This window comes from Elaeis guineensis, chromosome 1 (assembly GCF_000442705.2).
Source record: "Elaeis guineensis isolate ETL-2024a chromosome 1, EG11, whole genome shotgun sequence".
Lineage (NCBI taxonomy): Eukaryota > Viridiplantae > Streptophyta > Magnoliopsida > Arecales > Arecaceae > Elaeis > Elaeis guineensis.
The window spans coordinates 160,110,561-160,137,785 of NC_025993.2; the positions used below are offsets into that span (position 1 = coordinate 160,110,561).

General features: G+C 39.4%; 2 protein-coding genes across 4 annotated transcripts in view; one reads left to right on the plus strand and one right to left on the minus strand.

Annotated features, from left to right (window-relative positions):
• LOC105039348 (L-arabinokinase) overlaps nt 1–4,099 on the plus strand; it is a 47,260-nt gene extending 43,161 nt beyond the window's left edge. Inside the window, exons 25-29 of one of the 3 annotated variants that reach the window (XM_010915486.4) lie at nt 1,080–1,298; nt 1,551–1,716; nt 2,932–3,003; nt 3,353–3,556; nt 3,808–4,099. In XM_010915486.4, the coding sequence (XP_010913788.1) occupies nt 1,080–1,298; nt 1,551–1,716; nt 2,932–3,003; nt 3,353–3,556; nt 3,808–3,939 (793 nt within the window). In that variant the 3' untranslated portion in view covers nt 3,940–4,099. Of the gene's footprint in view, nt 1–1,079; nt 1,299–1,550; nt 1,717–2,931; nt 3,004–3,352; nt 3,557–3,807 lie in introns of those variants that run through there. The other 2 variants (XM_029262804.2, XR_012135447.1) reach the window with 2 other exon arrangements.
• Nucleotides 4,100–11,437: 7,338 nt separating this feature from the next.
• Nucleotides 11,438–26,984, minus strand: LOC105039349 (26S proteasome non-ATPase regulatory subunit 1 homolog A). The gene is made up of 14 exons (XM_010915487.4): nt 26,721–26,984; nt 26,230–26,293; nt 26,003–26,108; nt 25,800–25,911; nt 25,553–25,721; nt 16,708–16,845; nt 16,272–16,630; nt 16,046–16,181; nt 15,674–15,922; nt 15,346–15,566; nt 14,756–15,014; nt 13,576–13,808; nt 12,972–13,488; nt 11,438–12,125 (listed from the first exon to the last, which is right to left on the minus strand). Exons 1-14 carry the CDS (start codon nt 26,858–26,860, stop codon nt 11,802–11,804), a joined length of 3,027 nt encoding a protein of 1,008 aa, XP_010913789.1. The 5' UTR covers nt 26,861–26,984; the 3' UTR covers nt 11,438–11,801.
• Between the last annotated feature and the right edge of the window lie 241 nt (nt 26,985–27,225).

Genomic DNA, 27,225 nt, shown 5'->3' on the forward strand with positions numbered 1-27,225 from the left:
AACAGCAGAATTGATTGGTCTTAATAAGGTTGATTAGTTAAGCTTTGAAGCCTGTGCTTACCATCCAACTTCAGAAAAGGAAAGAAGGTCCAACTGAAGAAGATCGACCAGTAGATTGCTCTAATATGCTGTTGATTGCCCTGTCAGCTAGCAACTAAATTTGTGGTATACTTTTTGAGTAGAAAGTTATCCACAAAAAACTATTTAAGGGCCTTTTTGGATGCTTGATCTCCCTATCAATGAGATACCTCTCATGCAGGTGGAAGTTTCAAAGCAAAGGGAAGGAAGAAGCAGGAGGAACTAGCAGTTTCTTTTCACATCATTCGAAAAATCTTGGGATTGTGGGATCAGCAGATTCCCATACTCTTTTTTTTTTCATCCTTTTGGGTTGTCCTTTTACACCTTCCCGCTCATGGGGGAGAAAGGGAGATAGTCCTTAATTAAGTTGGTCAGTCATCCAAATAGATTTCACAGGCAACAGCTGATGACTGGCATATGAAATCAAAGTTTGGGTTTTTATTGAATAAAATATGAAAACATGTCTGGATGTGACATTGCTAAATAAATGCGGACAGCCACTCGGACATTGAGTTTCTAAATAGAAAAAACTTATCTCCACATCCCCTTAGCTAGAGCGTCAACCTTGGCATTGTCAGTGTAGAATTAGAATAAGAAGTTACTACGTCACCAACAATGTCAAGAAACTTATCAAAAATGAAGTTTGCAGGGAAGCCACTTGATAGATTAGGTGTAGCATTTATTTTTTATTGGCACACCCTTAAAGAACACTAATGATCTCTGTAAGATTAGAAGAATATCACTTGCCATTGGATCCCTTACTGCACCACAAATTCCAGATCTCATATGAGATTCAGGCTAGCCTTCATTGTGGAGGTTGCTACTTAACCTTGAACTGACTATGTTGCAGCACCCAGGTCACTGCTAAATTGCAACTTAAAATAGAATTACTTTTCTTTGTATAGGGTGAATGAAATACACAGTCAGGAGTCAGGACCTTCATAGGAGAGAGGCATCTTCATCGATATATCTGGCTTTCTAACTAACTATGCTTTTGGCAGTGTTGGTGGGGCAGACTATGGATCAGTTAGAATAGGCACTTTCATGGGGCGTAAGATGATTAAATCTGCCGCAACGGCCTTGCTGTCTTCTTCAGTAGATAATAGGACTGCCCTTGAGAAGGTGCATGAGATAAATTCTAATGAATATGAAGAGGACAACATCGAGTTACTTAAAACTGAAGCTTCTCTTGACTATCTATGCAACCTTTCAACGCACAGGTAGCTGCATTATCTGATTGTTGTGTTTAAGAATGAACTAAGATCTGAACTTTTCTTTTGTATAGCATGAATATTTAAATTTTGGTTAATGAAACCCATTTATGTATGTATGTATATAAATATAATATAATATAACGTTCATTTATCCTCCTCTCTTCATGAAAAAGTAACCATATATTTTGCTTCTTGCACATGGCTAATCTGAGACTTTATGGTTGGGATCTCATAACTATTTTTCATCTTCTACTGCAGATATAAATCTATATATGCTAAAAAACTTCCAGAAAGTATACTTGGAAAGACATTCTTGGACAAATACATCAGTCATGATGACACGGCAACCACAATTGATCCTGAGTGCAATTATGGAGTCAGAGCACCTACTAGACATCCAATCTATGAAAATTTCCGTGTCGAGGTTTGTCCTTAAGGGTTCCTAGGTTTCAGTATGGTGACAAGGAAGTCTTAATCTTTTAAGCGAAGGTCTGTTTGTACCATGGGCAATTATCATTTCTATACTGGAAGTGAGAATTAGCAGGCAACCATAGTAATTTATTTTGTGCACTATTTTTGCTAAAAAATTCAGAAGCTCCTCACTATCACCAATTTAAATTTTTTTAAGAAAATCTCAACCATGTAAACTTGCCAATGCAAGGCTTGCCTAGTCAAAGTTCTGCTAGATGGCCTTAACACCACAATCAAGTGGATCATATGCATGTGTTTTCTACAGCATTATATACACCTTGACCTGGTTCGTGCATTTTTATAGTAGTCTTTAGAAGGACCCCATTTCATGTGCAAAGAATATAATATCAATTTATATTCGATGTTGGTTTTTTAAGTTGCAGAGTTCTGATTTTTCATGCAGGTGCTTTAACTCTGACCATACAACTCAACTAGCTTTAACTCTAAACGTGAAGGTTCAATAAGCTGCAGTATATCTAAGTCTTAAACATGTGATTGAAACATTATGTATATTGTTACAGTCCATGTGTTTTATCTAAAAATATTCATGGTCTTGTCAGGATGATGATCAGAATATACAAGTTGAACTGTGGCAATATGCTAGCTGGCGTGCTAGTGAATTTCACTTTTCAAGGCAGGCTAGTGGATATTACATGAATACCAGCAAAGACCGTTGTTCTTAGAAAAGCCTCATTTGGCATTGCTTGAAATTAAGGATATGATAGCAATCATATAGTATACTCTGGAATTTAGAGGGGAAAATCGTATGTGTACTGTTTCATTAAAAGCTGTGAATTAGATGTATTCCACAGTTGACAGATTTCTGCCTCCTTCAATGACACTATTCTTGATAAACTCAAAGATAATAGGCAAAGTATTGCTAATATCAATATTTATCTGGTCTGAATACAAGGAAACATAGTTGTTTTTGTTATGGTAATACTCCGAGCATCTAAACGACCTCATGCTCCAAGGAGAATGCATAATGGAAGGGCAAAGAGAATCAGTTTCTCCACTCTGTTTAGCTGTATATGTTCCTTTTAGCATTTCTGAAAGAATTTTAGGTGCCATGTGCGCTTGTCCTTTTTTAAATAAAGAGACTAATAATTGGTTTTCTTTATGATATTCCTTAATTGGCTGACAAATTGTTGTTTGATAATGCATCTAGGCTTTTAAAGCACTATTAACCGCAGGAACAACAGATGAGCAACTTCGTGCTCTTGGAGAACTCATGTATCAGGTATGCATGATTCAATGAGTCTTTCATCTTATGGGACCCTTTTCAGAATTTAGTGGCTGAGTTATTCAGCATTAAACACTCATAAATTACTTAAAGAGGGTTTAATCTAAAAATTGTCTTTTTTCTAGTAGGATCGTACAGATATTTTTCCCCCCCTTTTTTTACAAGAAAAGTTGAACCCTCTTCATAACTCAATACCAACATTTTTGTGATAGGAACACTGGCATTGCTAATATCTAATGGCTCAACTCACTAAGTTTAATAGTCCATCTGTGGTGGTTTTCTTTCTCCTTTTTTCTACTGTGTAGGTTCACTATTTTCTTCTAATTCTTTTACCTCCTTTCTGCAGTGCCATTACAGCTACAGTGCCTGTGGACTAGGCTCGTACGGGACAGATAAACTAGTTGCATTAGTGCAACAAGTGCAGCACCGTAAATCATCTCAATGTGGAGGGGGAACTCTATGTGGTGCAAAAATTACTGGAGGTGGCTCAGGTGGCTCAGTTTGTGTTATTGGAAGAAATTGTGTCCAAAGCAGTGAAGAAATTCTGGAGGTTAAATTTCAACCTAAAATTTAGTTGTTTTATGCATACTCAGGAATATCAATGAGTGCAAGTTTGTTAATTTTCAAGAGGCTTTCAAGGCTTAGGATGCTTGGAACCTAACTTAAATAGCATCAAGAGTCAATTAAGAGACAATATAACACCTATATTAACCACCATTCTTGAGTTGCATATATATTTCAATTGAGAATTGCAGATTCAAGCTTAACTTTCAGTCTTACCATTTGGGTGGAATTTTGCAGATTCAACAAAGGTACAAAGTTGCAACTGGCTACCTGCCATCTATCTTTGATGGTTCATCACCAGGTGCTGGAAAGTTTGGCTACTTAAAATTACGACATCGGCCGCTGCTAGATGTGCATCCAGAAGTTTAAGCTAGAACCAAGTGTGAATAAAGTCTTCATAGTATGTAGTCATGTGGGCAGGCAGATTTATTGCCACTTATTTATTTACCCTTTATCATTTTCTTGACATGATAATGTATGGAAACTATTGATCTGATGCCCAGGTGCAAGTAATTACTAAACCTACAAATTTGTGGTGTGATTGTTATTCTAATTGTCTGGCTTTGTTATTTGTTATTTAACATGCTGAGTACATAAGTTAAGGGAGGAATGAGAATGTTAGAATGTTTATCTGGTTTGTTAAGGACCCATTTGGATGATTGAGCTGGAAATCCTTATAGAGTTCGTAGGTGGGGTCAGCGCAACCAACAAAATCACAAGAATCACAAGATTATATGTTGGGCACGGCTCATATTTGGAAATACTAAGGAACAGCATCAGTCCAAATCTCAGAGAGAAAAATGAAAACCTACTGAATTCTGTCTTTCTTTTTATGGAATGCAGGTAGCAAGTCTTTTTTTTTTCCTCTCTATGGGATTCAGGCCCAGTTTAAAACTACTCTTGAATATTTATAAGTACAGGTCTAGTTCAATATGTAATCCTATGATTTTGTTAGTTGTATCAGCGCATTCCACAAATCTCATAGAATTGTGAATCCAATTATCCAAATATTAATTGCCCTAATAGACTGTAATCATTGATCCTACGGGATAGCCAGTCTAATCCTGCTGGATTTCCCAAATAGGCCCTTGGCAAGCTAGGAAAAAATAATCATCACAAGGATTTTAATTTTGACTGGGACTTTATAAAATAGGAGAAGATCTCATCAAATGTAACTTTATGAACGCAGAAGATGAATCATGATTGGCGTTGATCTCCCTTATCATTTATTATTCTCTAGGTCTTAGGAAATCTCAGTGCTGGTTTGATTAGAAGGATTTAAGCTGATCAACTGATGCTTGTCAGTAGAATTGCTATGATCTATTTTTCCTTCAAACATGCTTAAATCCTTTGTAATAAAAAAGATAATAACCATAGGCCATCAACAGAAGCCTGATCAGAAGCGAGTTACTTCACATTTTGGAATGGGTGAATTTAGTAAAGCATATTGAAACAAAAATCAAAATGTGAGCGAGGTTCATCTCTAATGCTGATACGGACCAAGGCTGCATTTCGTATTCTTGTTTCCTCTCTCTCTCTCTCTCTCTCTCTCTCTCTTTTAATATTTTGGACAACAGAAACATGGTTAGCAGTCACTATCTTTTTCTTTTTAATTTATAATTTCCTCAAGGTCTTGATATCATTGACCAGCCGCTTGGTCTCCTTGCCAACGGTGTGGCACATGGGATCGAGGTGCCTCCCTGAGGCGCGCAGACCATAGCGTAGGACCCCCTTTCATGGTAGGTGCCTCACATCGATGCCACCAACACGTTCCACTTGAGGTCGGCGAAGACATGAACGTGGAAGCAAGGCTATGTTGCGCCCAGGATCCGATATCATAAGATACAGTAAAAAAAAAAAAATATATATATAATATAAATATGTAGATCGACCTCAAGTCTATCTTCACGGGGCATGCAAGTTTCACTATAAGAGAATAAAACAAAATCAATTCAAGAAGGACTCACTACTCAATCTTTGTACGATAGTCTCTTAAAAAAAAATCTTAAAATCCTCACAAAAGCTCTTTGAAATATCTGTTGAAGCTTTTCTGCACCTCAAAGACGTCACCAGCTCTCCAACGCAACTGACGGCTCATTAATCGGAGTTTTATAGACTCCAGAAACTCTAAAATACTGTTACATTAGGAAACAGAGTTCCAATCAAGTCTAAAATCATCCGTGGCCGTCCGATCATGACCGGCTCGCATCAGAGCCATCCGATTGTGCAAAACAGGACCATTGATCACCTGATCAAACTCGAAATCATCTTCAGCCGTCCGATCATAATCAACTACGATCTGAGCCATCGGATCATGCAAGAAACTACCTGAACCGCACATAGACCATGACTTCGGTCCACGCGGCTCCCATGGACCGCCAGTGCCCCGCGGTCCATGATGGATGGTGTGGAGACGCTGGCCTGGACCCCGCGCCTAGCACGCATGTCTCCATTGGCCCCGACGGTGCCACCACCGGCCTCAGCCATCCCGCCACCGACCGCCGCCGCCTCATGCACCGTGTCGCCCTCTTTCATGCGTATCTCCTCCGTTTGGACTCCGTTTGGACTGTTCTTGGACTCATTAGACTTCGTTTTTCATCCTGAACCTCGCTGTGGGCTCAATATAGATCGAATCTTGAGCCATATTTTCTAACAATCTCTATCTCGACTCGATATTCGGCCTTCACCTATCTCTGAGAACCTTGATCCGTCTCACCCCCACATCCTAGGGCATGCCTGCTGTCTCATGGATGGACAAACGTGAGAGTCGAACCAGGCCACTCGATCTCACCTCTGTCATGGCTGTGTCCACTCTGATCAAAGATCTGCTTGGAGTATCATCCTACGGCAATAAAAATCTCATCCTGTGACGTCGCGTTTCATCCTCCCGAGTCTCTCGTCTAATGTCCGATCCACCTCCATCGGGAGCTCCACCTCGCTCTGGACTCCTCCTGGCTCCTAAAGCTCCATCTCGCACTAGGCTCCCCGTCAGGTAGTAATATCCTCTCGTCCTCTTCTTCTCTTCCAGAATAATTCTATCGCCGTGCAGCACTTTCAGGATTCCTCCACCAGCTACCGCTCTGTAGCCTCTCGAATCTAGTCTGCTTAGTGAGATAAGATTCTGCCTGAAATTGGATATGTATCGCACTTCCTCCAATCTCCTCACTGCACCATCATGTATCCTCCAACTGACCATCCCAATGCCTCTGCTAGCACAGTTCGATCTATCCGATAGATAAACAATGCCCTCATTGCTCTCCAGGGAGTCAAACTGCTCCTCTCTGCAACATATATGATAGGTGCATGCAGAATTTAAAATCTACTATTGGAAAGAAGTAGATACCTCATCAGATATCTCCAGAGTATCACCCTCTAAGTCGCTACTGGCCGTCACTGCAGTAGCCCTTGTCCAATCCCTGAGTTGAGAGCAATCTCTGGTTAGATGCCCTAACTCGTCACATCGATAATATTTGATCTTGCTCAAGTCTCTCATCCTAGACTTGGACCGCCCTCACCGCGATCTCCTGTCACCATGTCTGCCGCCTCCTGCTCCTCCAGAAACTACCAAAGCTAAGCTGCCATCTGAGCTCGAAGCTGGGTTCTCCCTCCTAAAAACCTCGTTCTGGAGAATCATCATGATGACCTCGTCCATCTTAATGGTGCTCTTCCCCACTAGAAGAGCAGTCACCAAAGACTCATACGAAGGAGAAAACGACGCTTGCAAGACCAGCGCCCTGATCTTCTCCTCAACTTTCTCGCCAACGCTATGGAGGTTAGTGAGGATCTTCTGAAAGTAGCTGAGATGCTCCTGCACACTCTGTCTCTCAGTCATCCATAGCTGGTAGAACTGCCTCCAGAGGAAGAGAGTGTCGGTGAGAGACTTCGTCATGTATAACTCTTCGAGCTTCGAAAACAGCATCGTCGGAAAAATCTTGTCAAGCATATGGATCACCACCTCATCCACAAGGAAAAATTGCTCTTTCCATCAAACCTGTTGATCTCCATCTTGATTGTACTTATCTTCTCCATCTTCTATCTCAATCACCACCACTGCAATCTATGCTGTAACACTAACTCGCTCTGATATCAATTGTTGCACTCAGAATTCGGTACCATAAGGTGCAGCAGAAAGAAAAAAAAAACAAAACAAAAAATATAATACAAATACATGGATCGGCCTTAAGCCTACCTCTACGGGCATACAAGCTTCACTATGAGAGAATAAAATAAAATCAATACAAGAGAAACTCACCACTCAATCTTTGTACAAGAGTCTCTCAAAAAAAAAATCCCAAAACCTTCATAAAAACTTTCTGAAACCTCTGTTGAAGCATTTCTGCACCTCCAAGATGTCACCAACTTTCCAACACAACTGACGGCTCGTCAATCGGAGTTTTATAAATGCTAAAAACTCCAAAATACTATTACACTAGGAAATAGAGTCCCAATTAAGCCTAGAATCATCTGTGGCCGTCCGATCATGACGGGCTCTCACCAAAGCCGTTCGATTGCACAAAACAGTGCCATTGATCACCTGATAAAACTCGAAATCATCTTCAGTCGTTCGATCATGATCGGCTGTGATCTGAGCCATCGGATCGTATAAAAAACTATCTGAACCGTGCAAGGATCGTGACTTCGGTCCACATGGCTCCCATGGACCGCCAACGCCCCACGGTCCACGATGGACCGCGTGGGGATGTTGGCCTGGGCACCTGCGCACACTGGACCGGCCCGCGCATGCGCCCATTGGCCCACGTGCACACGCGCATTGGGCCCGCCTGCATGCGCCTGTGACCGCATGTCTCCACCGGGCCTGACGGCACCACCACCGGGCTGCCGCCGGCCACCGCTGTCTCGTGCATCGTGACGTCCTCTTTGAGGCATATCTCCTCCGTCTGGACTTCGTTTGGACTGTTCTTAGGCTCGTTGGACTCCGTTTTTCATCCTGGACCTCGCTGTAGGCTCAATATGGATCGAATCTCGAGACGTATTTTCTAACAGGATAGGAATAGAGGCAAAAGAAGAAAGTGGTGCAATGGTGGGACGAGAGGTCACGGGGATGTTAGGAGTGTCAACATTCCAAATCTCTATGGGCATAGCTTGCCGATCTTCGTGTCGTAGGTGGACTTGCGAAGGAAGCCAAACTGACAGGGAATCAGAGCATACAGGGCTACCCAAAGGATTTTTTTATTATTTTTTTTATTTCTTATTTTTAAAAGTATCTCCTCCCCATTTTATTGCGGAAACTACCATCCACATTGAAATCACCGGTTCAACCGATGATTTTCATGACCACATTGGCACTGACATGATTTTCTTTTTTTTTTTTGGGCGAATGGAGGGGAGGGGAGTGCTGCTGGTGGACGAATGGAAGGGAGGGGAGCACGGTCGGTGGGCGATGCTAAGAGGAGAATGCGGCCAACGGGGGCATTGCCGAAGGCACGACGGGCAGAGGGCCACGAGGGAGGGAGAGTGCAGAGCAGCGGCGGGCGGCGCGATCACAGAAGGGGAGGCATGGAGGGGCGGTGGTGGCACTGTGTGGGTCAGTCGCCAGCAGAGGAAGGACGATCGGGAGGGTGGGAGGAAGAGAAGGAAGAAATGAAAAAAAAGATAAATATAAATTATAAATAATTTTAAAAAAAATATTTTAAAAAATATTTTTTTAATTTTTTTAAAATTAATAATTTATTATTATTTTAAAAATCTATTTTAAAATAAAAGAGAAGGAAGAAAAAATAGTTTTTTAAAATAATAATAAAATATTACTTTAAATTGGTGAAAATCGTCATTTGGATCGGCGATTTCACTGAAACCGCCATTTGGGCTGGCAATTTAAGTGAAATCACCACTTGGGCCCGTGATTTCACGTCCGGCCCCCATTCCCTCTTTCTGTTACTTAAAAAAAAATTCAGTCCCACATAAAGTCGCTCTATTATCGGACGACTCATATAGTTGTCCTATCATAGGACGACTTTCTTTTCCCCACTCGATAGATATTTTAAAATTTTTTTCATTACAAATAAAAATTTATTTTTAAATATTATTTATTTATTTATTTTTATTTTTATTTTTTAAAAAATAAAAATACTTTAAAATAATTTTAAAAAATATTTAAAAATAATTTTAAAAATACTTAAAAATAAAAAAAATAAAAATATTTATTACCGCATCAAGGTATAGTGGCAACTATGGTTTCTAATCAACTTTCTGATCTGTGTTGCAGCTGCAGCAGACTCAAACTCATCGTGGACCGATGATTTCAGTAAAATCGCCACTTGGATGGATGATGCGGGTGGGTGCGGGCGACAGTGTGGGTGGCCAGGGGGCAGTGCTGAGGATGGGATGCGAAGGATCGGAGGGTGGGTGAGGATGGCGACGTAGATGGGTGTTTTTTTTAAAAAAATAATTTAAAAAAAAAATACACCAGACACCTCAGTCCATGATGAGTCTGAGTCTACTGCCACTGCAATACAGATCAAAAAATTGACTTGAAACCGTGGTTGCCGTTGTATCTTGATGCAATAATAAAATATTTTATTATTATTTTAAAAATTATTATCTAAAAAATAATAATTTATTTTTTATTTTTTATTATTTTTAAAAAATAGATTATTTTAAAAATTTATTATTTTAAAAATAATAATAAAATATTATTTTAAAAAAATAATTTTAAAAAAATGCATGGATGGGTGCGGAGGAGCCGCGAGTGGCATCGAAGGGGGGGTTATGGGTGTTCGGCACGTAGCCGCAAAAATTTAAAATAAATTTTTAAAATAATAACAAATTATTAATTTTAATAAATAATTTTTAAAAAATATTATTTAAAAATAATTTTTAATTTTATTTTAAAAATTATTTTTTAAAAATAATATTTTATTTTAAAAATATTATTACTGAAATCGCCGGTCCAAATAACGATTCCGATGAAATCGCATGCCCAAGTGGCTATTTCAATTAATAATAAATTATTAATTTTAAAAAATATTTTTTAAAAAATATTTTTTTAAAAAATATTTTTTAAAATATTTTTTAAAATTATTTATAATTTATATTTATTATTATTTTTTTCTTCATTTCACTCTTCCTTCCATCCCTCCTCATAACCGACCTTTCTCTACTGGCGATCGATCCGTCTTCCTCCCACCCCCTAATGGCCGATCTTCCTCTGCTGACAACCAACCTACATAGTGCCATTGCCGCCTCTCCACACCTCCCCCCCTCCCCAACCCCGCACGATGCCATGGCCACCCCTCCACACCTCCCATCCCACGATTGCACCGCTGCTCCGCGCTCTCCTCCCCTCGCAGCCTCCCACTCATCGCACCTCCAACACTGCCCCGCAACCCCCCACCCCACACAAAAAGAAAAAGCAACGTCGGCACCAGCATGGCTATAAAATCACCGATTCAATGATTGATGATTTCAACGTGGCCGGTAGTTCCAAAAATGAGATGGAGCAAATACTATTACAGACAAAAAAATAAAAAAATCCCTAACCTAAGGCACTTTAAAAACTAAAAATAAAAATAACAGCGTTTCCAGTTACTTTTATTAAAAAAAAAAAAAAAGAAACGGAAGAACACGGCAACATTTTTGCACCAGATACCTAGTTTAAAAAAGAGAATAATATCAAGAATTTAGCTTTATACGTACATGCAACGGTCCTGCACTCAAACATAGGTGCACTCTGACGTGATGGGCACAACATAAGAGCCCCACGCGGTTGCGGACTGAAAGGTTTACCCCAACTTGAACAGATGACGCATACTTGCAAACTGAAACTCCCCGCTTAACTTCTAATGTTTCGCTCATAATATGCCCGATACACGAGAAACTTGGTATAAAACGCTAACATCAATAAGGATTCACCATCCAGAAAAGATGTTCACATAAAATAGATTGCTGGCACTAGAAGGGAACAACTTTATCAATGTTTGGCAGTCTGCAGTGGCGTTGATCTGATAGCAACTCAGAGGGGCACTACGACATCTCTTTGTAGTACCTTTTTGCCAAAGCCCCAACGCTTTCGTCAAGCAGTCTCATAGAGACGCCCAGCTTTCTCTCTATTAATTGTACATTTTTCCCTTCCCAACAAATGTCACACTAACTATTCAGGACAAAAAGGAAAAAATTATGGAATGTCACAAAAAGAAACAGAGTAAAAAAAGTTCAATCCCTACCCAACCATGAACTCCGTCATTCCAAATTGTGCGCAAGGACATAAAACATCATGTGGTGTACTCAAAAGGTTGTGGGGGCTGAGGCTCCTCATCCACAGCCACTGCTGAAGAACCTGATCCCTGCTGAGCTACAGTGGCCGTTCCAGCACCAGTCGCATGCGACGGTCCATCGGTAAGAGCTAGCACCTCAGCTTCAGTTGGCTGAAGATCCCGTAAAAGAACAAAACCGGAGGGTGCCAGCTTCACAGGCACATATCTGCTACCATCCAAAAATCTAATGTACTTCTCTTGAGCAGGGACAACCCTTGCTGGATTTGTCAGAATCTCAAAAGATGGCTCAGGCTCCACCTTCTTTTCGGAAGAGCTGTCCACCTGACACAATCATCAGGCAAAATTTGTTAAGTGACATTTAATCAGCTTTCAGAGCATAAATAAAACAAGGTTTTCAAGGTATAGAATGCTAAAACGTCGAAGAAGCTCACAGTCATCATAAAATAGTCCATCATTGATGTAATAAACTATTAAGCTTATCCTTTTCTGAAAGGTAGAAAACAACGTAAATGAGATGCATCCACGTTCCAAGTACAGGTTTGCCACGACGACAGGCTTGGATGAGAGCATGGCTATCGCAATGATCCCATATATGTAACCCTACTAGTCTAAATGCATGTAACATATGTACAACCACGCTATATATGTCAAAGCAAATGAACAAGCAGAAAGAAGCTGTCCTCGAATACAGCCTCAAGATTCAATCCTGCCTCAGCTTAGGCAAAATCCCTTTTCATACTCTAGACAAATCAGCATACTTCAAACAACATATTCCAGATTTAGGCAAATGAATAGGAAGCCAGCAATTTCATGGTTTGCTTGCAAAATATCATCAGTCGACCACTTAAATTAAACTGTTGCTTTAAAAAGGATCTCCCATCATGCTATGTGATAATGAAAAAGAGAGACAGTGCACAAGACTCCAGCCATTGCAGCATCCAGGGAGGGTCAAATATCCTTAACCCCACATGAGCAGATATTTGTGTGTTTCAAGCCCATGATACCGAGGTCACAATAGAGCAACTTTACCATCGTACCAATGCTCATCCTCATGATATGTGAAAATGCAATTCTATTAAATTATTACTGCAAATTAAAAAATGCATCCACTGTCACAAACAGAATTTTGGCAAGATTGATGAAGCTGTGATTGAAATTGAAAATTACCTGCATTGGATCGGCATCTTTCTCAGAAGATTTAGGACCCTTTCCTGAACTTAAAGTGCTTGAAGCATTTTCACTGGACGACTTCTCAGAACTAGCCTTATGTTCTGCATCTTTCTTTGCTTTTGATTTTGCTTTTGCAGTTGTGGATAAAATAGCAGTGGGTAACTTGACAGCTGAAGTTGATGTGGGAGGTGTGGTTGGGCGTGGATACTCAAATAGGGAAGGCTTGGCATTTGATAAGAACTCAAATCTGGGAACTTTCAGATCATAATTGAGTCCAATGAAGGCAGTGGGAGAGAAAGAGAGGCTTATGAAATAGAGAAGGGGATACCAATACCAAAATTGGCTGAAAACTGCAAGCCCAACAACTGCAGTAATTTTATCATGCTTAGTTTTAGATAGCAGCTTAATTGTCACGTTCCTTCCACCAGCATCAAGAATTCCAGAGGCCAATATGGCACCCATCTTGCTCATTGGGTCTTCATGTTTATCGAGAATTATTTTCTCAAGCTGTCGCCTAGACACATTGACAACAGAAGCACACAAATCAAACCAGTTATCAAACTTGCATATAACATAATCTGAATACAGCAAAAGGACATACCTGAATGTCCCTACGCGCGCGTCACAGGATTCATTAGTCTGGATCATAACCATAGCCATTGCTATGAGGGCTCCCTGACGAACAAAGTCAACAACATCTGATGTAAGAGGCTCCAGCAAAGAAATGGCTTCACTCAGCCCAGTACCTGCACAGGAAATGCCTACTGCTAGAGCTGCACCATACCGGACATGTGGATTGTAAGATTCAGAAAGCAGGGAAACAATTCTTGGGGTCTGCAAGGCCATAAGAAATCAAGAACAATAATTACCGCACGGAACTTTTCCATAGCTTCCTAATATTACCATTTTTCTCAATTATTTAAAAAAGGGGGACTTAATGGAGCCATCACTACCACAAATTAAGTAACAAAATAAGGGAGAATTAAAAATCTAACCACTTATGCCAAATGTATGCAGCAATTAAGTACTTCAGTGATGGACATATATTAATCAAGTAAATAAAGGTACAGAAACAAACAACACAGCCTAAATTATTTTTCTTGGCATATCAGCATTTAATTCCTGTTAATGGGCTTTTAAAATGTCCACACAAACTACAGGTGACAATTTCTCAGCTAGACCCACCAACCTCAAACAAGTTGGGCATAGGTTAGCCCTCCAACCTGATGGGTCACCATGGGTTGAACCTCTAAATCCACCCTCAAACCCTTAAGATAGTATTTGCTGCACAGCGGGTTCTAGGATTTGTCAAGCATTGATCAGGATTATCATTAGGAAGGTTACAAAATTTCCAAACAATGACTAAGATACACACAAGAGAAAAGTGGAGGATACAGCACCTTCAGGAGTTATCACTTCTCATTTTTATTTCTGAAAATCCTGGATCCTCTATTTTTGGCCCCATTTGTTTATTAAAGTATATAACAAAAAAGTGAACTGTTAATTGAGTCTGCAGGTTTAGTAAGAGGCTTGCTGATCCCAAAAAAAAATAAGTGGGTTGAATTAGGTATATTCTTTTCTAACTGATAAATAAATGATCAGGTATGGCTTAAGGGATTTTTGACCTGACTCAACCCAATTCATTGCCACCCTAAAAAAACAGTCTATGGTGATTCTGCTACTTCCTTTTGCAAGGTGGACATGGAATTGAAAGATAAAATGCCACCCCCATCAAATGAAGATGTCAATTCAACTATAAAATCCAGCTTTAGCAAACTGACCTGCTCAGGTTCAGAATATAAGACAAATCCAAGGGCTAGAACAGCCGTTCTCCGTACATCATCGCTGACATCTGACACAGCGAAATGCAGCAACTGGTGGATGGCTTTGTTATTTGATGTACCCCTGTAGGCCAAAGCCAAAGCATACATACCACCATAACGTAGTATAGGATCTTGATCTCTAGTCAATTGTTCAATCAAAGTATCAGCTTCTTCTTCCCTTCCATAGACCGTCAATGCAATTCCCAGCGACAAACCCCTGGAAAAAGGTGAATCAACAAATAAACATCAGCACGAGAAACATAAGCAGCTTCAAACTATGCTCTAGGTCCCCATCATAGTTTCAGATTACAAGAATGATGTGTTCTTCATAAGAATGCAACTCTTAGAGACCTATGTAAGAAGAATGATGCCCTTTTTATTTATCAGAAAATGTTGACAGCATTGTACTGTAGCATTAACATATTATGAGATGATATGGTGTTTATCCTCCATTCCAAACAACATCAGTTCGTAAAAAATTTAAATAATCCACTTCAATGCAACATAGATGGTAGGCTTTATGCCTCACATCTTAAGATTATGTTTACCTAATGATCTTTTCGTGTTGTGTATCATGTGCGTAAGCAAGCATCTCACTTGCTCTCTCACTTGCAGTCCCAACCATAATTAATCCCATGCTGATACCAGCAGCTTCACTAGCCACAGCACTGTCAGCATAAAGGACAATTTTTAGATCATCATATATCTCCTCATCCGCCGTTCCTAAAGCTGCCAATCCCAAACCCAAGCATGCACCATGCTGGATAACCTGCACAACAGAAATCAGTTTGCAAGGTTATGAAAGTTCAGAGCTTTAGAGGTCTAAAGTTTAAAAATCATAACACCATGTCCTGATCTGCAAAAGGGAAGAAGCACCTCAGCATTAGTATTACGGAGGCTCTCACGAAGGAATTGTTTGATGCCTTCACCATGATTGGCATGAATCAAGCCTAGAGCATAAAGGGCACCACCTTCTGAGTATGGACTGCCACCTCCCACGGCACCACTCTGAGGCAGGTATGGTGCCATCAGAGACCTACCTTGCTGAAGATGGCCCCTGTGGATAACCCCTAATCCAGCAGTGGCACTAAACTTAGCCCAGTTTGTTGCTCTACTTAACCATTCCTGCAAAATGATAACAACAACAGTTCATGTTAAAGTCAGACACCAACAGTAACTATTGGAAGAAACAAGCCAGCAAGAAACAAGAATAGGCACTAACTAAAGATTAATATACTTGATGCATACCAGGTTTTCTCTAAGAAATGTGTCCACAGTTGTTCCTGCATGCATTATTGCATTAGCACATATGGTTGCACTATGGCATACGCTGTTCCTCATTTCCACAGCCTGTTTTATTGTCTTCAGAATCAAAAGATCCGACCTATAAGCCAAAAAAAAAAAGCATTTATTTTCCGTAGTTAGGCCTATGAAAGGGTGGATATCAAGATTGTGGGCAAATCATGCATCAAACCTGTTGTGGCTGTACAAGAATTGTAATGTCAACTGTATTGATGTCTCTCCTGACAAAATTCCTTTTATTTTCACAATCTTGTCAGCATATGCAAGTTCAGTTGGATCCATGCTATGTGCACTACCATTTGGAGTATGAGAACCTTCAGCCATGTGAACATCTTCTGTTGTAGCCATTGTATTGTCTGTGCTTGCATTTCCATCTTCGGAACTTGGTAGAGTGGATCCACGGTCAGGGTTTACCTGATTTAAAGCTTGAGACTTGGAGTCCGGCAGAAGATTTCTCACATTTAGCAGGAAGGCTTGATGTTCATTTTCCACCAGATCAAAGGCAATCTGAAATGCTAGGAGAGCATCATCCTGAAATTTACATATGACAACACTCCATTACTTTTGATAACAAGAAAGCAAAACACTTAGAAAATAAAGCAAAGTACCTTGCTGTGAGATAGCAGAAGTTTTTCCAAAATGCTTGCCACAGCTTCTGGTTCATTTAAAAACATGAGACATTGGCATATGCTCAAGTAGTCAGGGGAAGGCAATTTTTGATATATTTTTACTAGAAGATGGAGAACCTGTGATCAAAAAAAAAGAGGAGAATGAGGTCATTTACTATTTCCATTACTGAGAAACAAGATGGACCCTTAAGCTATGTTGCTTGAAGTTTGGTACTCTGGGTATTGAACACTTGAGCGTCAATAAGTTGAAATGTTTAAAGCAAATAGTAACGGCTAAAAGATAAATCATGTATAAATTTATAGGCATCTATGATCAATTATGTGACAATATAATTAACTCACAAAAGAAACATGTTTTACGGGCAGTAGTCATCCAACAAATGCGAATCCATATGCATTTGGGGCCACAAATGTCTTTTTTCTGTTTGAGGAAACAGTATGCACAAAGTGCCTCAAGAATTTTACCGACAAGTTGCAAAAAGCTTACCAAAAAAGGACAAGAAAGAAAAGCACAACAAAGGAAAGAGAGAGGTTCCAGTGACAGTGGAGCCACCTCATTTCATCCAATTTTCCTGAAGAAAAGTTGGACATCTCCAAAATTCTTCTGAGGTAACAGAGTTCTCCAGGAACTTAGCATAAGTTTAGCTTTCCTTACAACATCCATTGCTCCCAGGACCTCATTCCTAAACACCCTTCAATCCCTCTCCAGCCATAGCTGCCAGCATGCAGCATCTAACATCATTTCCAACCTCTTCTCCAAGTCTTCCTGGTCACCTTCAGCTTTGACAAACTCCAGAGATCCACAGCATTACCTCGTCTACTATAAAACCTAGAAGTCTCCCAGAAAACTCCAAATCTCCCTCGCTGCTATGCAATTTACAAAGAGATGATCTTTGATTCCACCTGCTCCCAACAAGAAACAGAAGTAGACATCACACTCCAAATTCTCTTCCTCATATTCTTTCCAGTCAATAGTCTGTTGTTCCCCAGCAACCAACTAAACACTTTAAATGTTTCAGGTAAAACAGTTTTCTGAAGGGTTGAATAAACTCAGAGCAAACGCCTACAAAATAAGCCCCAAAACCTTTTGGTAGAGAAAACATCATCTCTCTGTTTCATCTCCAAATTACCTGAATACCCCTTAGAATTTGAGCCAGTTCCTCCTTCTGCCATAAGATATCTAAACTTTGGTTAATATGTCTTACAAATATGTTCCAAGTGTTTCATAAATGTATTTTGTAATTTATGCTTCTCATGGATCGTTTAGAAACAATACAGACTAGAGTTACAAAAATAGAGCATAAGGCAACCTTTGGTGTTCTATATGTAGGATTCAAGAATTTTTTACAACAAAATCACAATTCTTTGCTCTATAATATAGACAATCCTTGCGAGATAATGATGTGCACTGACATGCGCCTAGCAAGAATGTTCAGTAATTAAATAACCATAAGCAACATGCTCTCTTAATTTCATTTCGCCCTCTCACACAGTCAAAACATGCAAGAAGTAGGTGAAGCAAGCATCAGCACAAACTAATCAGACAGCTAGACATATAAACCAACCTATTTTCAGACTTCATATGGTGAACAAATTGTCCCTACCAATACCTTGGTAAAGTTTTCATTTTCACTTACATATAAAGATAACAACCCAACTAAACACTCCAGAACTTGCAAAGTCTATTAAGACAAATATGAGGCTCAGCACTCCAGTCAATGTACCTCGACCCTTGAAGCATGGAAGAATGTTACATCAGCAACAGCTACAAACGAGTGAAGAATAAAAACCAAAAACTTTTGTTACAAACTTTGATAGGCTGCTTTGCAGCCACCTATATGCTGTGTTGTTCAATCTCACAGCACGCACCATGCACTTAGGATAAATGTTTCATCCACCTTTTGACAATCAAAGAAAAGCTTTCTTTGACATCTGTCCTTTTCATTTATGGCCATTAGTGAGCTGACAATGTGTGATGCATGTCACCCAGCCAATGCGAAGGCCATGCAGCCTGCTCCTAGAGAAATAGATGAGGCAGACTCTCTCTTAGGGATGGTCTGAGAAGGTTGTTTGGGAATATACAAAGGTGGAGCTGTCCTAGAGGGTGGAGTTATAACCCCAAGCACTTCGACTATGTATAGAGAGAAGGAATGGCTTGCTAATAATACTTACTAATACACTTTCTCTTATCTATCTTGAGATCATTTGGTAGCCTTTGTGCCCCGTTAAAATGAAAACAAGCATGCTTTCAGTGAAACAGTTACAGCAATATCTAAGATGATGCATAGACAATGAGCCTGGCAAATATCAAATTAGGCATGTTCAAGCAAAGTTTTAAATTCCATAGGACAGAGCTATCCTAATTTTTTTCATGGAATGGGATGCACCACCATCCCGCCCCATCCCGACGCTTGGGACAAGGGATGTCCCAAGATGTCCTGATCAGGATGCCAAGACGATGGCTAGACAATCCTATCCTGACACAAAGGATGGTATTCCATCTTAGTGTCCCATGGGACGTCTCGTCAAGACTTGAATCCTTATGTTCAAGGATAGTGCAAAGGTCACATGGACTATCACTTTATTCCAAGAAAACAAGGACTTCACCACAATTAACGCATATCATAAAAAGCTTAAATTAAAACCAGAAGTCCAGGACAACATAAAACATAACCAAGAACTAGTTAAAAGGATTACAAACAAGTGATTGAAGAAGAGAAAAGGAAGACTGCCTAAAATATCTCAGATTCTTTTTTGAAGGTTTCCAGATCCATTCTCCCTTGTGAATAGCAAATCCCTTCCCCATGGAATGACATCTCCAAGTTACTTCATCATCTATTGAAAGTAAATCTTTCAACTAACAATTATTGCAAGAGCAAGACCATCCTATTGAGGGTAAGATAAATTGCTCATAACAGCTTGAAACTGCAACAATCTAGCATGCACATGCACCAAGTTGCAAAGGTTACTCCACTCTATTTAATCTATTGAAAATTTGATTTCTTATATGAGTATATTACATACGCCTAGTAAAGTGTAAAATCCACTAGTTTGCTGAAACTACCAGACCAATCCTAGTGAAGATTATAAAAGATTACCAGAACTACAATAATGCAGAATACACATCTTGATTCATGACATTAAAACAATATACTGAGTCAACTCACACAGCGGCCAAAATAGAGGAGACAACCAAATGTTACCAAAATACAGCCAGATACACAGCTCTACTGCTTTCAGGGCATCGTAAAAAAAAAAAATTGGTAGCATGGTCTGAAGTATCAAGGTATGGCCCATACAGGCACCAGCCAGTAAGGCCATGTCATGGTACAACCCCATATCTACAAAGGGTATCTGCCAACAAAGCTGGTGTAATTTGTCCAAGCACTCAGTAAGCAGCAGAAAGCCTCTGTATTTACCAACTTAGTACGACCCATATGGATTAATGCTTGAATCCTTGATTCATATGGATTAATACTTATACCATTGATTTTATCTCATCATACCATGCAAATGGGGATTACCATAAATTCATGACTTGTGCTCAATCATGCATCAACATAATCCACAACCACGTGCCACAGACCTTGGTTTTGTATTGGATCACTAGAACTGACAGCTTGAATAGATTCTGTCACTAGTCACAAATGATATCTTATAGATAAGAAGGGACACATATCCAGCAGCCTCTACCACACAAAAGATTCCCTTAAGCAACAGCACTTGTAGCTGGTATCCAGCAAATATAGGGATTCACATCTGACTCCCCACTTACCACATGAATCCATTTATTTATTTTTGAATAACATCGAGTCTGGTAAGGATCCAGTCCAAATACTTCTAGACACATCCCAAGTACCTTGACAAGTCAAGTTGGGTAGCTAGGGCTTCCGATCCATGATCCAATAGATTAAATAAATTCCCCATAACCTATTAGCAGCAGCAATGGTGAAAGAAAGAGTTGATTCTTTTTCTTTTCTTGCTCCCATTTTCTACTCCTCCTCTTCCTCCCATGTCTTTACTTATTTCTTCTTGCAACTTACATTCTTAACATATTTTATGTGTTTGAAACTTGTGGCGTGAATAATAACTTTTCTTGATGAATAACTAGAGATGTAAATGTGATCACCATCACTAATTATGATATCCTATTTCTTGATGAATAGCTTTTCTTGTAGCTGTCAGGATATCCTATTTCTTTGGCTGAGGCTGCAAGTTCAAGCCCTTGCACTGGCTGAGGGCAATCCAGTTAGCTATTGGCAGCATTTCAAATAAATATTACTAAATCAAATGAAGCACTGTTCAAATGTCATATAACAACAACCTTAGATTATGTGAAGTGTTTGCTCATCTGGATTTGCTTAAAATCTCCATGCACAATAAATCTCGACAACTGGCTGCTTTAATTCAAACTGCACTTATGCAGGTGGTAAAGCATGTGAATAAGTTTATGTCATGACCACTAAGAAAGGGCTAGTGGACTTATGCTTTCCTTCTACCATCTCCCTAAATACTAGCAATGCCACGCATCATTTTTGAAGGTAGTGATACCATTAAGTGATGGATATTCAGAGTGTTGTCTCTATCATCAACATCTGACTCTATAAGCTCGTCATTAACCAATTCGCACTCATTTAACATCTTCCTAGAAAATGGAAAGGATGTGAAGTGAAACATACAAACTCCTAATCCACCACTTCTGCACTTAAATCTCAATTATTATCTTTCCTTCTTGCAGTTAAACAAGATCAAACAGTCTATGTTTCCTCATATCATTAAAATCATCTCTTACAAATGCTGCGCATGACCTTTCATTTTCCCTAAATGTTGTCCTTATTTTTATAAAATATTCCTCCATTCTAACATGGGATGGTGGATCATCAAATTCATATCACTACTTAAAATTCCAAACCAACCTACAAGGCTACAATACTAAACACATTCCTTCAGTCCTTCCTCTTCGGCAACTTTGCTCCATCTCTTTAAATCATGCATAGTTCAGCCACAAAATGTTATATTAACTATCACATTATCAATCTCTTTGGTAACTAATTTACCGGATAGTCACCACCACGTATGCAAGTAACTGCCCGAGGAATTTGTTAATTATGGAGCAAAACAAAAGCAACTAAATTATAACTGAATATGAACTTGAGAATATTTTCTTAAATTAGCAATTTGTTTCAAAAACAGATTATATTAGTAGCACTTTCATTACATGATCAAAAGAAGAGGAAGCCAAAGAGAAATATGATGGAACTTGTAAAATAAGTGTTATGATACTCATTCCGTTGCAATATCTAGCCAGCAGTTGGAGACAAGAACCACAATGTGGGATAAAAGTCATAGAAGAATACATGTAATCAAATGGACTAAAAGTCAAAAGCATTAGACACGAGTCTGCTTACAGCAATACTCATGCTCAGACATCATTTTTCCAAATGCACTAGATTCTCTCATTATGATGCCCAACATAGTGAACTAGGTTACAAAGTGAGACCAGCATTATTAAGCATTCCTTGTTGCAGACTATTTATTTGCTTTTAACTTTAATCTCCAATTGCTCTAACACTGTCAACACATCCGCATTCTTTCAAAAGATAAGATCATCAAATTGTTAGTAAAAATGCCAATGGCTCCCTTGGAGATGACTATTGCAAGGCCACACTTGTATGGATTTATCCAAGACGTCTTTTGTATGACAATGAATAATTGAACTTCAACCAGCAATTCTTCCATCCACATAATTCTTAAACTCTAGCCTGTATGTCATTATCCAATTCAGAAAATTTCCCAGTGAACATCCAGTTCCTGCTTCTTCATTTGACCATGATGAATGTGCCAAAAATATGTCGAATATTGATACTGGATTGACCTTGGATGACAGTGGAATCAGCTGTTATAGGTCTGAGGTGGTCCGTATGGTTAGGATGCCCTTGATCTAGTATAAGGACTATACCAGCCTGAGATCATCGATAAATGCCCCGCACAAAGAATCCCCAAGATCTCACAAAAAAAATAGTAGATCACCAAGATCACTATGCCATTGCTGGAATGACAAAATAAGCATTACGCATTGACCCTGCATATACAATAATGGAATGGCCAGCTGCCATTCCTCCAAAAACAGCCACTAGCCCTCCGTCTACAAAAGGAGGAAGAAGGGAACCCCTCAGATAAGTCTCTCAAGCACCTTGAGGGTTAATCATCCTATTTCTCTCTATCTTCCTTCCTCTGTTCCTGGTTCACAGCTAACTTAATCGTCAGAGAGTTCCCCATCAGACACACTCCAGCAAGTGGACTTGCCTGCAAGTACCAGTCAGTGTTCTCATCCTGCAGACCTATACTATTCTCTATTACCAGATCGAATTGTGGTCCGATCGGAAGCCTACGGCAATAGATGACTAGTTCCAAATATTTCTATATGTTATCGTTCAAGCATTTTCACATCCCCACTATCCTTGTCCGTCATCAATGGCAAACCATGCTTGATGAACTACAAACTCTAGTCTTCTACCATCTTATTATAACTACCACAAAAAAAACCCTTTGAAGGAAGCCCGCCATAGTGACCCCCAAATTCAGACAAATGACTAGTTCATCATTTGCTTTGATTTAATAATATAACCATCAAGCAAAATGACAATCGCTAGAATTCACCTATGTGAAAGCCCATGACATATATACCTGAAACTTATACATGCTATATAAGTGGGGGACGCATGACAATGACAAGAGGACCTTAGCATCTTCAATCATCACATTAGTGCTAGAAAACTAGCAATTCATTGGGAATCAGGATAATGCAATGCACCTATACATGCCATTTGAAGGGGATACAGTGGTCGTTTGTAGTAGATCGATTTTGTTAGGTACTTCAAAGCTAACTCCTAAAGGATGTCATAAAAGCTATCTCAAACAAAACTAAATCAGATTTTTGGGTCAAACTCTTTGCACTCTTCATCAACCAGTGATGTTGTTCTCTTTAAACACACTGAACAGAGAAGATGAGAACTATAAATGTTTTAAAGTAAAAGCAAGACAGAAAATATATGATTTATTTATCCTTTGTAGCCATGTTCATGTATCCAAAGAAAATATTTTTTTATATAATAAAAAGTGCATACAAAAAAAAAATACTTCACACATACATAACCCACCAAACCTTTATTTGAAGAATTCATTCAAACATAAATCACCAAGCAAAGAACCCTAATACTTTTTTTATGAGTTATTTGAATGTGTCCCCCCGCCCAAACAATTTACTGCTTTAAGTATCTTGAGCACATATTCACCCTTGAAATTTTGAAATACCAAGAACAAGTTCATCTTGAGTAAATCATCAAGAGATTTTCTTCACATAAATAATTATATCATTCTCAACATCTTCTATGAAGATGCTATATGGTCGCAACACCCATCTTTAAGAATAAACCATATCAAAAACAATGCAAAATACTACTTGCAGATTCCCAATTCATGTTCCCACAAAATCCTTATCGATGATATATATTCATTTCAATCAATGATGATTTCTTAGATTTAAAAAAAAAAAAAAACCTCCTATCGAACATCTCTCATAGCACCCACTCAGAAGTATGTACAATAAAGAAATAAGTGATTGTACTTGAACACACATAATCAGTTTATGAAAAAAAAATATCAAGAGTGAAATACCAGTTCTCTTTATGCCTTCTGATGCGGAACTTCCCATAGTCATCTATCAAAGTTCAACAAAATCATTGTATACTATATCAAGCCTCATGACATACATATATTAGATGTTTGAACTTTCATTGAACTTATGATGATGCTATCTATTTCAGAAATCAAATCTACTGATAGATCCCTCCAGATGTTATTGAGTAGATACCCATAACTTACTTGCCTAAAGTAGGAGTTGGTCAGGAGCAGGGAAGCGATACTTCAGAAACACTTTTAGTAAGGAAGGATTTAGGAATGGGCTGGTTATGAAGACCCATAATGCTCTCTATTCCAAAATTTAAATCTACAAATAGATCCCTCCTAGATGTTATTAAGTAGATATCCATTAAGGCTAAAAGAAAGCAAGCTCTCACAAGTTATATTAATATATCAGAGTTAAGCATGTCTTGCGTAGAAAATGCACAGACTTATATCATTTTTATCTTTTCTTTTTTGGAGAACAACGTTGGTTTTGTCCCACCAGTCAGGTTTACACTGGAAACCTCTCACTTGGAAAAGAGGGTGGCAACCAAGGTATTGTCATTTTCATATACTAGCAAACAAGCCTTTTGAAAGAAATAGGACATTTCGAAACCAAATGGTAGCATGGTAAGTGTTTGTTTAGTAAGATTACCAATATTTTCATAAAGAAGATAAATATAGATACATTGTTAGCTAACAAAGCATATGTTGAGAACAGGGTTCATAGTACCAGTTAGGAACCCATATAGAGACCCAACTAGTATAGTGCCAATACAGTCTAGATCTTGTTACCAACACTTGGTACAAGAGGTGCATCAGGTATCAATTCACTACCAGTATGAGTCAATACACCCACTACAGACCTCATACAGTCCAGCACTACAAACATGGTTGAGAACAATGCCTCCGGTGCATAGTCATTTCACTCATCATATTCATATATACCAATTATTGACTATTTGTTTAGGACGCAAATGTCTTTTCAACTCTAAAGTCAATATAGTAAAGTGAACAAAGTATAGCAAACACAGTTAGATGTGACAAAAACCTCCCTTATTTCTTTCTGATTCTTTCTTGCTAAAGACCCTTATCTAATTATTAAAGCAATGACAAACTTCCATTGCAAAAATATCCTTACCTCGCAACGGTATTCTCTATGGTTTACAAAAGAATGGGAGAGATTGATGCAATATGAAAGCGTCCCTTGAACATTATCGCTGTGACTTATAGCTTCCTCTAGCTTGTCTAGTCTTCTACATTCAACAGCCATTCCCATGGCTTGTTGGTATTTGCCATCCAAAATACACCTAAATTAAGAAAACATAAGAATATTTGGCATGATATAACAGTTAAAGTGGTCCAAAAAAGGTAATTTATGGGCGTACTTGTTCAACATTCTTTCCACTATAGCCTCCAATCGTGGATCCACCTTGTCTTCATCTTCACTTGATTTTGTAGCCTTGGACCTAAGACTGGCGTATTCATCCAGTGCCTTAGCTGATGCAGGCAGGAAGAAAAATGTATCAGAACCAGAGCCAATCGAAAGAGAAACTAAATAATTATCAAGAAAATGAAAACAATTTCATACCGAGAAGAGTATGAGCATAATCAGAATCCTCAGAGACATCAAACAAGGGGCCAGCACCCAGTGCATATGTTAATGAGTCGTTAAGCTCTCCAAGGTAGTAAAAGACCTGTGCAAGAGAACCACCAATCACATCCCATTTCAGAAAAGCTCGCAGCTGCGATCCATATATTACATGTCCTGAACTCAAAACAGAGGCATCCAAAGAAGAATAAAAGAAAAAATATAACCTTGGAAACGACCAATGCAGCAAGTTGTCTCTGATCAAACTCCTCGTCTTCATATAAGCTTTCACTACACAGCACATGGCAAAATCAGTAAATTCTATACATTCCTTGCTGAAGCTGGGAAAGTTAATGAGATTCTTGACAGAAGATGTCAATTGATTGATGAAACTTAGGACTTCTTCCAAAAACACCGACAAAATGAAAGATCGAATCTACACAACAAAAGATCAAATCTTGCAGTAGGTCACGAGATTATCTGCCACCCGAGCGCCCGATCCACAAACCTCTCTAGGGTTTATGCCAAAATCTAACATTGATGCTCTCAAATGTGCAATCAAATTACCCCAACCACAAGAAACCAAGCGAAGCCTCCCAACCAACCAATCAAGAAACCCTAACTATCCCGAAAAAAGAAACGCGGCAAGTAGCAAGAAAGCAGGAGGAAAAAGAAGGAAAGAGCAAGGATTTAGGGTTAGGGTTAGGATGGCGCTCACATGGTGGGGACGCTGGTGGAGATCTCGGGCCAGAAGAGGGGGACGAGGGAGTTAAGCTTGTCGAGGGCGTGGAGCTTGAGCGCTGGGTGCGGCTCATGAAGCATCGCCAGGAGGCCACTCGCGGAGCTCACCACCGCCATCTCCTACCTCTCTGGTCGTCGTCGGCCGCCGGCGGCGCCGCCCCTCTCTTCTCTTCTTCTTGGTCGCACCGAAAGGAAGGAGGACGGAGGGAGGGAGGGAGGGAGAGAGAGAGCGCCTTACTTGGCGACGCAGCAATCTATATAAGCGGACGGCTGCCGTGGCGATGATCTTATAGAGAATACATGTTATATAGACCGGCCGACTGGTCCATAAACCGGAAGCGGTCGGGGCCGGCTTTCTTTATCCGGTCTAAATATTGGTTCAGCCGATGAACAAATTCTCGGATTATTTGCTGAGAATTTTATGTCGTATCATTATGAATGCATGATGTAAAATATAGAGAATACATGTTAAAAAGGAAAGG

Excerpts from the sequence above, each read along its gene's own strand:
- LOC105039349 (XM_010915487.4), bottom strand. The coding sequence starts at position 26,860 with ATGGCGGTGGTGAGCTCCGCGAGTGGCCTCCTGGCGATGCTTCATGAG. Across the intron at positions 26,109-26,229 it reads CTGCATTGGTCGTTTCCAAG|GTCTTTTACTACCTTGGAGA; the intron begins GTTATATTTTTT and ends TCTCTTGCACAG. Across the intron at positions 13,489-13,575 it reads GCGCGCGTAGGGACATTCAG|GCGACAGCTTGAGAAAATAA; the intron begins GTATGTCCTTTT and ends CAATGTGTCTAG.